The sequence below is a fragment of the Myodes glareolus genome, chromosome 15 (assembly GCF_982192425.1).
Source record: "Myodes glareolus chromosome 15, mMyoGla1.1, whole genome shotgun sequence".
Taxonomy (NCBI): Eukaryota; Metazoa; Chordata; class Mammalia; order Rodentia; family Cricetidae; genus Myodes; species Myodes glareolus.
In genome coordinates this window covers 74,149,993-74,161,726 of record NC_142040.1, presented here as the reverse complement: position 1 = coordinate 74,161,726, position 11,734 = coordinate 74,149,993, and the positions used below count along the sequence as shown (strand labels likewise).

At 47.9% G+C, this 11,734-nt stretch overlaps 1 protein-coding gene across 1 annotated transcript in view; it reads left to right on the top strand.

Annotated features, from left to right (window-relative positions):
- Positions 1-512: 512 nt before the first annotated feature.
- The window catches only part of Srd5a1 (steroid 5 alpha-reductase 1), a 32,306-nt gene continuing 21,084 nt past the window's right edge, over positions 513-11,734 (top strand). Inside the window, exon 1 of the mRNA XM_048458732.3 lies at positions 513-1,009. Coding sequence (XP_048314689.3) covers positions 729-1,009 — 281 coding nt within the window. The 5' untranslated portion in view covers positions 513-728. The remainder of the gene's footprint in view (positions 1,010-11,734) is intronic.

Sequence of the window (11,734 nt, the reverse complement as noted above, 5' to 3'; positions counted from 1 at the left end):
GACCCCAGCGGCGGGGTCCTAGCTGGGGAAGCCAAGATATATGCCGTGTAAGAAACGACACGATCGTGCCGGAAACGCATGCGAGGAAAACATGACCATCCTACAGGGAAGATGCTTCCGCACAGAATCCTCCAACGCTGCTGAGCACGCATCACCCCGTCCGACACGGAGCCTCAGGCACCTGCGTGGAAGACCCACAACAAGGCGCGTGCGCAGAGAGGCGGGCAGCCCGGCCGCTGTCAAGGAGATCGTGGAGGGGCGTGGCTCGGGTCGCAGAGCCGGGCGGTGCGGGAGGCTCAGAGCCAAGGGGCGGGACCGTGGCTGGAAAAGCATGACTTCGGGGCGGGGCTGTGGCCCCGAGTGGGCGGAGCCCCGGCTGCGCGGCGAGCGGGGATCTTGCTCTTCCTGCTCGCTCGGCTGCTGCCAGAGGAGCTCTGGGCCAACGGGCGTGCAGCTCTCCCGGATCGCGGGCGGGAAGAGGCGGAGCCCTCTGCGCAGGCGGGGCCCTGCGCCGTCGGGCTCTCCCCTGCAACCTCTGCGGGAGGGCACTGTCTGGTGGTGCTAGCTTGTGGTCCAGTCCCCGCCCGGACAGGTGGTTTGCCCCTCCCCTGGGCAGGTACGCACCGCTGCGGAGCGGGATCTAGTGGGCCGCTCTGCTCCCTCCTCCTGGGCTTATATGTGGCCCCATTTGGACGCTCGGGCATGGAGATCGCTGCTCGACCTCAACGATGTACTTGGACGAGTTGCTCCTGCTGGACAGCCTCGCCTACCTAGAAGGTGCCTTGGCCTTTGTGTTAGTCGTGTTGCTCAGTCATGTGGGCTCTCCCTATGGCCGCTACTCGTGGCAGCATCCCGGCGTCCAGTTGCCGGCGCGACCGGCCTGGTTCCTGCAGGAGCTGCCCTCGATGGTTTGGCCGCTGTATGAGTGCGTTCGCCCTGCAGCCGCGCGCCTCAGCAGCCTGCCCAACCGGATACTGCTGGCCATGTTTCTGATCCACTACATGCAAAGGTAATGATCTTCCCTCATGCTCTCGCTCCTCCCCACCCTTGGTGTTTCCCGGGGGACCCGCGCTCAGAGATTTAATTCCGAAACTCATAGGGTTGTCTCGAAAGGGGGGTGGGGAGAAAGGACCGCGTGAAAGTGGTGGAAGTACGTGCCTGGCCAGGGTTAGTGGTACAATGGTCCCGATTTCTTCTCTGACTGTCTGCAGACTCTCAGCGATGTCACCCCAGCGGGATGATGTTACTGCATTTCTATTGTTTCCCCCTTGGGAAATCTTTTTCCCTGCTGCAGCCTCTCTTGACCCGGCTTCAGCTTGCTAACAGCTTAGTCTCTCGGAACCACTCTGGACCCTGAATGTGGACTGCAATTTCAGAGAAGTGGTGCCTTCTTTGTTTCAGAGGGATTGGCTTTCTAGGCACACAGTTGGCTTATGAATCTTTCTCGGGAGAAGTTATGTGAAGAACGTTTCAGTGCCTGCCTCAAGTCTTCAGGTTTTCTAATAAACTGGACTGGACTGTCTAGTTCTAACTGACTCAACATTTAAATGTGTTCATCTAGCGTCTGAAAACTGCCCGATAAGAAGGACGCTTCTGTGTCTGAGGGAGTTGAGTTCAGTGACGTTTACAAGTCTCTCATCCTCTGATTTTGGGGACCCATCCTAAAATACCCATTTCCTGGAGAGGCTGGGAGAATTCAGCGTTCTGCTGGTAGTCTGTTCTTATATTCCAATGAGGCGGGAAAACGGCTTCTCGGATCCTGTGCCCACAAGTCCCTGGCGTTCCAGTACGGTACAGGAGTTGATTTCTAAACCAGTCCCTTTCACCATCCTGGACAAACTGTGCTTTTAGTCAGCCTTAGTGCAGGCATTTTATATGGAGCATATAATATGAGGCATTTTAATTCTGTGTGCTTCAAACTGTTGATAGAGTAGTATTCCAGAGGCTGGGGAGATAGATGACTCCGTGGGTAGCTGTGCAAGCCCTGCGACCCGCGTTTGCATTCCACACAAGCTTCTGTAATACCAGCGCCACTGTGGGGAGATGGATCGCTGAGATAGGAGACGGGGCTAGTTAGACTAGTCTACAGAGCAGGGAACGAGAAGGCGAAGAGGTTGTCTTGTGACCTCCACATGTTCTCTGTGGCGTACAGGCACCCACACCCACTCACACGCATGCACAGCATACACACACACACACACACACACACAAAACCACAAAAAAGCTATATTCTACCAAATGAAGTTGCTTGCTCTATTTTTGTGAAGGGATGGACGTTGCTGCTGTTGTAATATCCACCAGACTCTTGTTCATGGAAGTGCCTCCGTAAAAAGATAAGAGTCGGTTCTGGGAGGCGGACTGCTCAAGGTTTCTCCATCTAATAGCAAATCCCAGAGATTCCCTTTGAACTGAGAGAGTAGCTCGGCTGGCCGTGGGGCCTTCATTCTCCCTGTGCAAGGAGGGCGGAGTTAGGGGAGAGAGCACAGCACCGAGAAAAGGGGGAAGGGGTCATAGACTATTGGAATGAGAATGTGTGTGCCTTATTACACCCTACAGCCAAAAAGGTGATCAGGAGCAGCCTCAGGATTACGTACAGTATTTTGAAATTAATACTTGGCTTAAAGAGTTCCAACTGGGGTTGGGGGCATCAATAATCTAAGGTTAAATGGACATCCATAATCTCAGATTAAACGGACATCCTTCCAGAAGTTATTTTTGGTGTGAGGTTGTGGTGACCATTGCCCAAGGCTGTAGTGCTGGCAGAGTCTTTTTTGTGAGATAAGTCATGCAAGCCCCTCCCCAGTGACTTCTTGTCCTTATGTGTGTCGTTAATACTTGGCAGAAGTGGTTGTTATTTAAACAGCTGTCACCGTTTCACCGTTGGTGGAGTTCTTTCTCTGAAGGGCTGGATTTGGGCGTAATTTGGTCCTATGAACAAGGAAATGAGTGTTCACAGCGCCCACATCTAGGCACCTGTGAACAAGGAAGTTTAGAGGGAGCGGTTCTCCCAAGCCCATTATGCAGCTCCTCTGACTGCGTGTGAAGACTCTAGTTCCAAAGTCCTGGGTCTGGCAAGATCCTGTGGGAGGCCGTGCATTTGTGGAAGCTTGTCATGAAATGGGTACAAAATTCAGTAAGGAGCAGCAGCGGATCCAGGCTGGTAGCAGGAACCAGGCCTTAGAGATGAGCATGGAATAAGTCCAGGGATAAATGGGAAGAAGCGGAAACCCGCTGCAACCTTCAAACCTCACCTGCCAAGTCATAGCATGGGGTCTCAGTTCCCCCAGAGAGTCATGCAGGTGCAGCGTGGAGCACGAGTGTCAGCACTGACGTGATCTTGCAGTGAGAAAACATGTATCCTACACGCGTGTCCAGCACGGGTTGTTCTCATGATGGTCCTGCTTCCCAAACCAGGCACCCGCTCGGCCCCAAGGCTCACTATTCTGCTTCATGTTTAGTTTTACTCTGTTTCTTTCCTCCCTTCCTGGGGCAGTCCAGCTGTTCAACTCAGACCACAAATCAGTAAAAAAGAAAAACAAATCATCCTGCCGCACAGAATTCTTTCTCATCCAAAAATGTCCCATTGCTTTGTTTAACTTTCCAGACCTAAAATCCACCCTCACCGCTGTCTTCTTCAGGGCTGTCTTTCCTATTCACCGCTGCCTTTCCACCTTGCTTACCGTTCCCTCCTCACGTTTATAGCTTGTAAAGAACGTTATCTTTAAGCAGTGTTGGTCTACTTCTCACCCAAAGAACACACCTTACGCTGTTTGTCTAGCGTGCATAACCAAAGAATAACCATTTTGATTCTTCTCACGCCCTGTATATTGATGAGACAAAGCTTGCGGAAATAAAAGTCGTCAATGTTGAAATTTCCTCGTAGACCAACGTTTCCTGTAAATACATATTTGGTCATTGTGAGTTGTTTAAACTTGCCGTGCATGTTGCTATATGATACATAGTCCTTTGTGTAGAATTTAACAAGCCCAGAGGACCTAAATTCACATTTAGCTATTGGTATTTCAGAACTTTTACTTGACTTAGGAATGACTCAAATGCTCAGTGTCTTCCCTGCATACAGAACTGAGTTTGACGCCCAGGAGAGGGAAAACAGAGAGAGAATGCAGACGAGAAGGAAAATGGTGGAGAGAAGGAGTCGGCCTCTCTCACACTTTAGTCCAGCGTTATGTAATTTGACATAACTTTAAATTTCAACTTGCAGGAGTGTGCTGGCACACTCCTTTAATCCCAGCACCCCGAGTTCCAAGCCAGAGATGCTAATTTTTCTTTCAGCTGACATGAAAAGTTCTTGTATAAATTCCCCATTTATAATGACCTAAGTTCACTAAGTGTTAGCCCTCGATCACTGTGAAAGGTGAACTATCAGATAAGTGGCCATCATTTGGAATTGCTTTTCTCTCCAAAGCTTTAAGGAGTATGGTCGTGCACACTGTTTGGTTGGAAGCGACACCCCAGCCCCTGGCATCCATATACCCGAAGAGTCTGGAATGTTCAGGTGGAGGCTCCATCCCAAGCCCCCTCCCCTGGGAGTTGTCTCAGTCCAGACTCCACCCCTGAGGAAGTACGCCAAAGAATGGCCTGTCCCCCGAGATGCTCAAGACCACTCCCACAGGGTATTTAAATTGTACCCCAGAGATGGTTTTCCAGTCTTCCTTTCCTGGCTCCTGGGGGGGGGGATGGGCTGGAAAGCCGTCTGGAAGCTTTGATATCCATGAAATCTGGACATTTTCGAATTCGATTTGATTTGGTCTGATCTGGATTATTGTTTTGGTGGAGAGGCTTATTGGGGCACAGAAACTTTTCACACACCTGTACCCCCAGCAATGTATGTGGATTTTTCTTTTGGCAGCCAGCTCATAAATAATGACTCAGAGGCTTATTTAGTATGAGTGCTTGGCCTATAGCTTAGGCTTATTTCTAACTAGCTCTTGTCCCTTAACGCATTTATATGAATCTACATTCTATTGCATGGTGCTATCTCCCTTTCATCTTGTACCTCCTGTTTTCTCTCCTTGTCTCTCCTGGCATCTCCTCACTTCTTCCCAGAGTCCTCTCTGTCCCTGCAAGTCAGGCCTGACCTCTTCCTAGCTATCGGCCATTCAACTTTTTATTACACCAATCACAGCAATTGATTTTCACACAGTGCACAAATATCCCACATCACAGCACTCAGGCCAAAGCAAGAGAATCTCAGGTTCAACGTCGGTCTGGGCTACGTAGTGGGACCTCTTCTCAAGAAAACGGAGAACGCGCAATGCTATCCTGCATGATCCTTTTAAAACAAAATATTATTTGCAGAGTACAGCATATTAATGCAAGGTCTCCGGCCTGGGAGCAAAGGAGGCACCGAACAGGACCGTCCTTTAAAGTAGGATGGTTTATTTAAAACACTCTCAATGCCATGAAGACGCAGACAGTCAGACAGCAAATGTTGGAAGCTCTGAAGGAGCTGGAGGCGGAGCAGGAGTTCCTTCCTGCGGGTCTCAGAGGAAGGGAAGACTTGACAGCACAGCCTGCAGCCAGAGTTAGGGGAAGGAAGCAGAGACTCTGAGAATGTGGATGAGGTGAGGAGGGGTGCACGTCTGGCTGACATATGTCGCTGTCATACAGCTGGAGGGAGATACGTCATCTTTGCTTGCTGATGCCTTAGAATCTGGAACCTGCAGTTTGAGCTTCCTTGAAGAAGGGAGAGTAACGTCTGCCATTTGCCTGGCATCCAGACACATTGGGAGGCTTTCGGTGACACATCCGCCTCTCTGCAGAAAGTGAGGAGCCCAGAATCAACTATGAGGATTGACAGAGGGCAATATTTAGGCTTAACTTAAGCTGTGTGGTCTGGGATTCTAACCATTGTTTGTTCTTAAACTTTTATAAATAAACACTTCCAAAATGTTTTCTCTAAAAACCAAACCGAAAGAAAAGAGAAAGACCCTGAGGGTACATCCTGTGTTGTACTCTGAACTGCACGTCTGCTTTAGCAGGAGCTGCGCATGTGATCTTCAACCCTGACAGAAAACCCTGTAGGTCTCCCTGGCCTCCAATCAGCTGACGGTCCTGAGGCCATTGCCTTCATTTTGCCAACAAATTTCAAAGATGTTCTCTCATCAGATTCATTTAAAACGCGGACCAAGAGAGTCTGGTGTTTAATTACTTAAATACTTAATTACTTAAATATTTAATTAATTAAAAAAAATACTATGCACTTTGGAGTTTTGCCTGCGTGTATGTGAGTACCTGAGTACCACATGGGTGCAGTACCCAAGCTGGGCAGAAGAAGGTAAGGTGTCAGTTCCCCTGAAACAAGTGACAGATGATTGTGAACCACCACGTGGGTGGTGGGAACTGAACTTGGTCCTGTGGAAGGGTGCCGAGTGCTCTTAACCTCTGAGCCATCCGTCCAGCCCCTTCAGGACTGCTGTTAACACTGTTGGTGTAATCGACTGCAGTTTGTAAATCAGCCTCTGTGCAGCTGCGTAAGGGATTTTCCCTTGTGGCACAATTCACAGCAGGTGTGCCCGGGGAACACACACATCTGAGAGTTCCCCCTTTAGAATGTCAGTCGTGTGTCAGGAAAGCAGGGATGGCGGCACATCAGTTAAAAAGACTGAATCCAGACTGTATTTCTGACGAAATGGGACAAGTTTAAGTTTTGAGATTTTCATTTTCCTTGATAAGTAATCAACCAGAAGAAACCATTTGAGTTAAAGCAGGTCCCATAGCAGTGCTTTTTGTTTAGTTTCTATGACACAGGATCTCAGTGTGTAGCCGAGGCTGGTCGACTCCTGAGTGCTGGGGAGCAGGCCTGCTCCTTCATACCCGTCTTTGCTGTTGCCCTTAAGTACCTTTCGCCTTCATTCACTGCTCTGTCAGTTTAGGAATGAACACTTAGTTGTTTAAATATCTCAGGTAGGCCTGTTGGAAGAAATGCCACACAAGCCTTTGGAATTTAATAACAGAATTTCTTGGTTTCCAATAGGAAGTAGGCACTGCAGGTGGGAGACATCTTAAAAGGCTGTTTGTAAATTTTTGAGTTTCCATGGCCCTTTTGGCAGACCAAGTTAGGTTCACACCAGACTAAGGGATCTTTTATTATTGCTCTGAGCACAGGGATTAGGCCCAGGAAGGAAGGTGGCAGAGTGAAATGGCGCACGTATTTCCCCTTCGGAAAGAGGTACCAAGTGGAGAGGGATTCCCCAGAGCGTGCGACACACACCTTTGTGAGTCAGCGAGGACGGCAAGAGGAACGCCAGGGCCGCCGCACGCTTTACACGTTTAAGACAGTTGGGGTGATTTGGACTTGGACTTTGCCAAGGTAAATAAGGAGAGAATTACACAAAGGATTTTGAAACAGCAGTTCTTGACACCAGAACTGGGGGTGAAGGTGGAATCTGCCCAAGACAAAGCACTTACATAAAATTACTTTCTGTTACTTTGATAAAACAAGTGGCCAAAGAAACTTCCAGGTGAAGTGTTATTTGGTGCTCGTGGCTCTAGAGGGGTCAGAGTCCCTCACATCTAAAATCAAAAGCAGGAAACAGAATGGACCTAAAATGACGCATCTTAACCTCTCAAAGCTGTCCCCATTGAGACACTTCCTCCAGCAAGGCCATATCTCCTAAGTCTCCCCATACAGAGTCAAAAGCTGAGGAGCAAACTTTCAAATGGTGAACTGTGCTTGTAGGAAAGCCTTTCCAAGTACTTGTTTTCAGGCATAGTGCAACAGCTCCCGGCTCCCTTCATTGTCTTCCTAATTTACTTATCTATGTTTTCAGTGTTGTTTATGCTTGCCAGTGGGATTATTTGTTTTTTAGAGACAAATTCTGACTGCTTTGCCCTGGGTGGCCTGGAACTTGATGTGTTCCAGAATCAACAGGCCAACCAGAACTCAAAGAAATCTTCCTGCCTCTGCCTCCAGAGAGCTGGGATTAAAAGCGTGCCTCCACACTTGACTTTATCTGTTTTGTTTTGTTTTGTTTGTTTTTCAAGGCAGGGTTTCTCTGTGTAACTGTTCTAGCTGTCCTGGAACTAACTCTTCTAGACCAGGCTGACCTCGAACCCACCTCTGCCTCCCAAGTACTGGGATAAAGGCCTGCGCCACCACCACCTGGTTGGTTTGTTTTTTTTTAAATAGAGTTTGACAAAATGAGCATGTTTTGAGTCTTCCTGTCATCACAGGGCTCTCCCAACACCATCGTTTCTTAGGGTAAGTCCCTACACTGTGCAGGGTTTCCCACTGATGACATGAGCTCTTTCCTCCTGATGGCTAACCATGGAGGATTGGTATTATGATAATAATCTGTTGTCTGAACAGTTCACACAGTACTGGCACATCCAAGGGTTTGATAAATGATGGCAAGCCCCATTTTACCTTGACATATGTGTGGGCCTATCTCTGTGGGTATTCTGCTAGGCTCAATGCCAGTAAAGAACTTCTGAAAACACAAGGTTAGAAACAAAGGCAGTACTTCCTAAAATTTTGTTTAGTGGTTTAAGTCAAAGCCTTTGGATGTGAAATGCCGTGATTAATTATAAGCAAGGGAGAGAATGGAGACAGCCATGCCAATGCAAAGGCACTTCCGGAGCGGCAGAGGCTGAGCACAGCAACCGGTGTTCATGTTGGGCTGCTGATTTGGGAGACTGGTGCCACTAGGGCTCTGGTTATCCGTGGCTTCATTTGTTTATTAGTTTTTATTAGTCTTATAATATTATAGTTATAGTGTTAACATTCAAAGTAATGAGCAGTTGCTGGAGTACTTTGTGATGGTCATCTGTTGTCTGAGATTTCTGTCCTGCCCGGTTCCCACAATCACGTCCCAACGAAATCACACAGAGGTCTACATTAGCTATAACCTGATTGGCCCTTTAGCTCAGGCTTTTTATTAACTCTTATAACTTATATTAACCCATTATTCTTGTCTATGCTAGCCACAGTCATCCTCCACACCCCTCCCCATCCCACTGCTCTCACCTGCGGGCCCCGTTCCTCGTCCCAGTTTCTCCTTCGATTTTCATGCCTCATCTGTTCTGTTGCTGTCTTTTCATTTCCTGTGCCCCCGCACAGCTTTGCCCATTCCAGTTCTGTGACCTGTACCAGTATAAACATTTCTATCTGCACAAGTGTAAAAGCTAAAATCTAGGATCCAGCCAGGTGATAGTGGCAGACACCTTTACTCCTGGCACTGGGAAGACAGAGGCAGGTGGATGTCTGTGAGTTTTAGGTCAACCTCTACAGAAGGAATTCTCGGACAGCCAAGGCTACACAGAGAAACCTTGTCTCGAACTCCCGCTCTCCAGAGAAATGTAGGATCCTCCACCCATGAGAAAGAATATGCATTGTTTGTCTCACTGAGTCTTGCTTACTTTTGCTGAATACAGGGATCTCCAGTTCTGTCCGCTTTCCTGCAGGTGCCATGACTCAGTTTCCTTGTGGCTGAGTAGAAAACTGTTCCAAAAGCACTTGCTTTGCCAGATGTGGTATTTAAAACTTCTTGGAGATACTTGTGTGGGAGTTAGGGGTGGTGGTGGAGGGAGAGGGGGCGATACATGTCGCTAGACACAAAAGCCCATGTAACTCGGTGACATTTAAGTTTTCCCAGTAGAAAAGATAAGCAGTTTCCATTCCCCCCAAGCATCTTACTTATTAAACGGTCATTCGAGCTCTATCGGCCAGTCCTGGAAAAAAACCAGGGTGGAAACAGCATTTAGTACAACCAGTCTGGGAAACTCTCCCTGGCCCTTGTTGGTACAGGGTGTTGTGGATGATAGAAGCCAATGGAGGGAGCAGTAGAGAACAAAATCACATGGGCAAAGCCCAATAGTGGCACTGATAGAGTCTGGCCTGGCTCCTGTGTGACTGTACCAGTGGAAGCCAGATCCTGACCTTGGGAATAGGAACCTCTGTGTTGCTGAGTACAGAAGGGGAGGGAGGGGCACAGTGCTGGCCGGGAGGTAGCCAAGGGTAATGGCAATAGTCTGTACTCTTTGGGGAGTCTCTAGGACTCCCTCAAGCAACAGCTCGAAGGGAGGGTTCCACGCTTGACCCTGAGGGCTTTGTTAGCTATTCCGAGGCTCTGAGGCAAGCGGAAACCTACTAGTAGCGGCCCCTCTGCAGTGTCAGCGGAACACTCACAGAGCTTGCCTCGTTCTGTTTGGGCCATTCTTTGGTCATGCAAATTCCATAATATTATAACCTTGCAGATTAACTTCTTCACATGTAATAGATGGCAGCTCCCAATTACTCAGATTTTTAAAGCATGAAGATCTGGCTCACAAAGCATTGGCAGAGCCACAGCCCACGTGCACAAATTATGTCTGTTGCAAATTAGCATGATAATCGGAATCTCATGTTGAATTTGGGCACCATGGAAAAAAATCTATGAAGCACTTGACATGACTTTAGATTCCAACAGCCTTGACATCAAACTGTGGTATACTTTGCACATTGATGCTGTTTGCCTTCAGATGCATTGAGAAGATAGTTTATTGGGTCTGCAGAGAAGCTCCTTCCTGAAGCCCTGCAGAGCTCACCAGGAGCTTGAGGGTCCTCCTTCAGAACATGTGTGCCTGAGTTCAGAACAATTTACAGACACCTGTCTAGACGGCCAGACTGCTGTGCCAGATCATAGCTGCAAGTGCAGCCTGTTTCCTCTGAGTACAGCAAAGGGGGGTGGTCAAGTTCGTGGTGTACTGGTTCTGCCCATGGGTGACTGGTGCATTTATCAAAGTTGTCTATTATTAACAAAAACTCAAGAGTCAGATAGTGAGATAAAAACCTGATTGATCAAGAATGGAGCAGGGAATGACCAGCTGACCCTCTCTCTCCACCTTCCCAGATCAAAAAGATGTGTGAATCTTTTAAGCCCCTCCCAGTTCTTTCCTGTACCTTTCTGTTGTATTATATTCTGGGTCCTCCAAATTCTCTATGTTAATTTTGGTCAGCTACTCATGGACTCTGCGTGCCCCCTGATTCAAGGCTGACTTTATTAACAGTTTCAGAGTGTTACAGTTCAATCAAATATATGGCAACATTTCGCTCTTTTGTCTAAAATAAAAAGGAAAGATTATAAATCTAACATAATGAAACTATGTACAATAATAACAACTATCAGGTAAGACTTACATTTAAAATGTCCAATCAATTTGTATTTGACAAATTCAGAAAAATTACTCTATTAATGGTGTGGGACAAATGTCTATATTCTGTCAGTTATATTTTAAATAAACGCTGATTGGCCAGTAGCTAGGAAGTATAGGTGGGACAACCAGACAGGAAGTAGAGGCAGGTCAAGGAGAACAGAATTCTGGAAAGAAGGAAGACCATTCCTCCTCAGTCTTTGCCCAAACACAGAAAAAGGAAGATGTGACTGCCTCACTGAAAAAGGTACCGAGCCTTGAGGCTAACATAGATAAGAATAATGGATTACTATAAGTTATAAGAGTTGATAAAAAGCCTGAGCTTGTAAGGAGCCATCCGATTATCGCCATTACAAGATGGCGCCTGCGGTCCTGCAGCTTGAAGGTAAACAGGTCCTTATTTGGCATTGCCGCATGGGGCTGAGCTCCCTCTGCTTGTACTTGCGCAATTGAGCCTTGTCCCTGGCCAATCCCGAGGCTTCGGGCATCAGCAGACTGGTATTCACCAATCAGGGCAGTACCCGAGTCCCTTCAACCTATATAAGCAGGTGCTGCTTGGCCTTCGTTCTCTCTCTCTCTT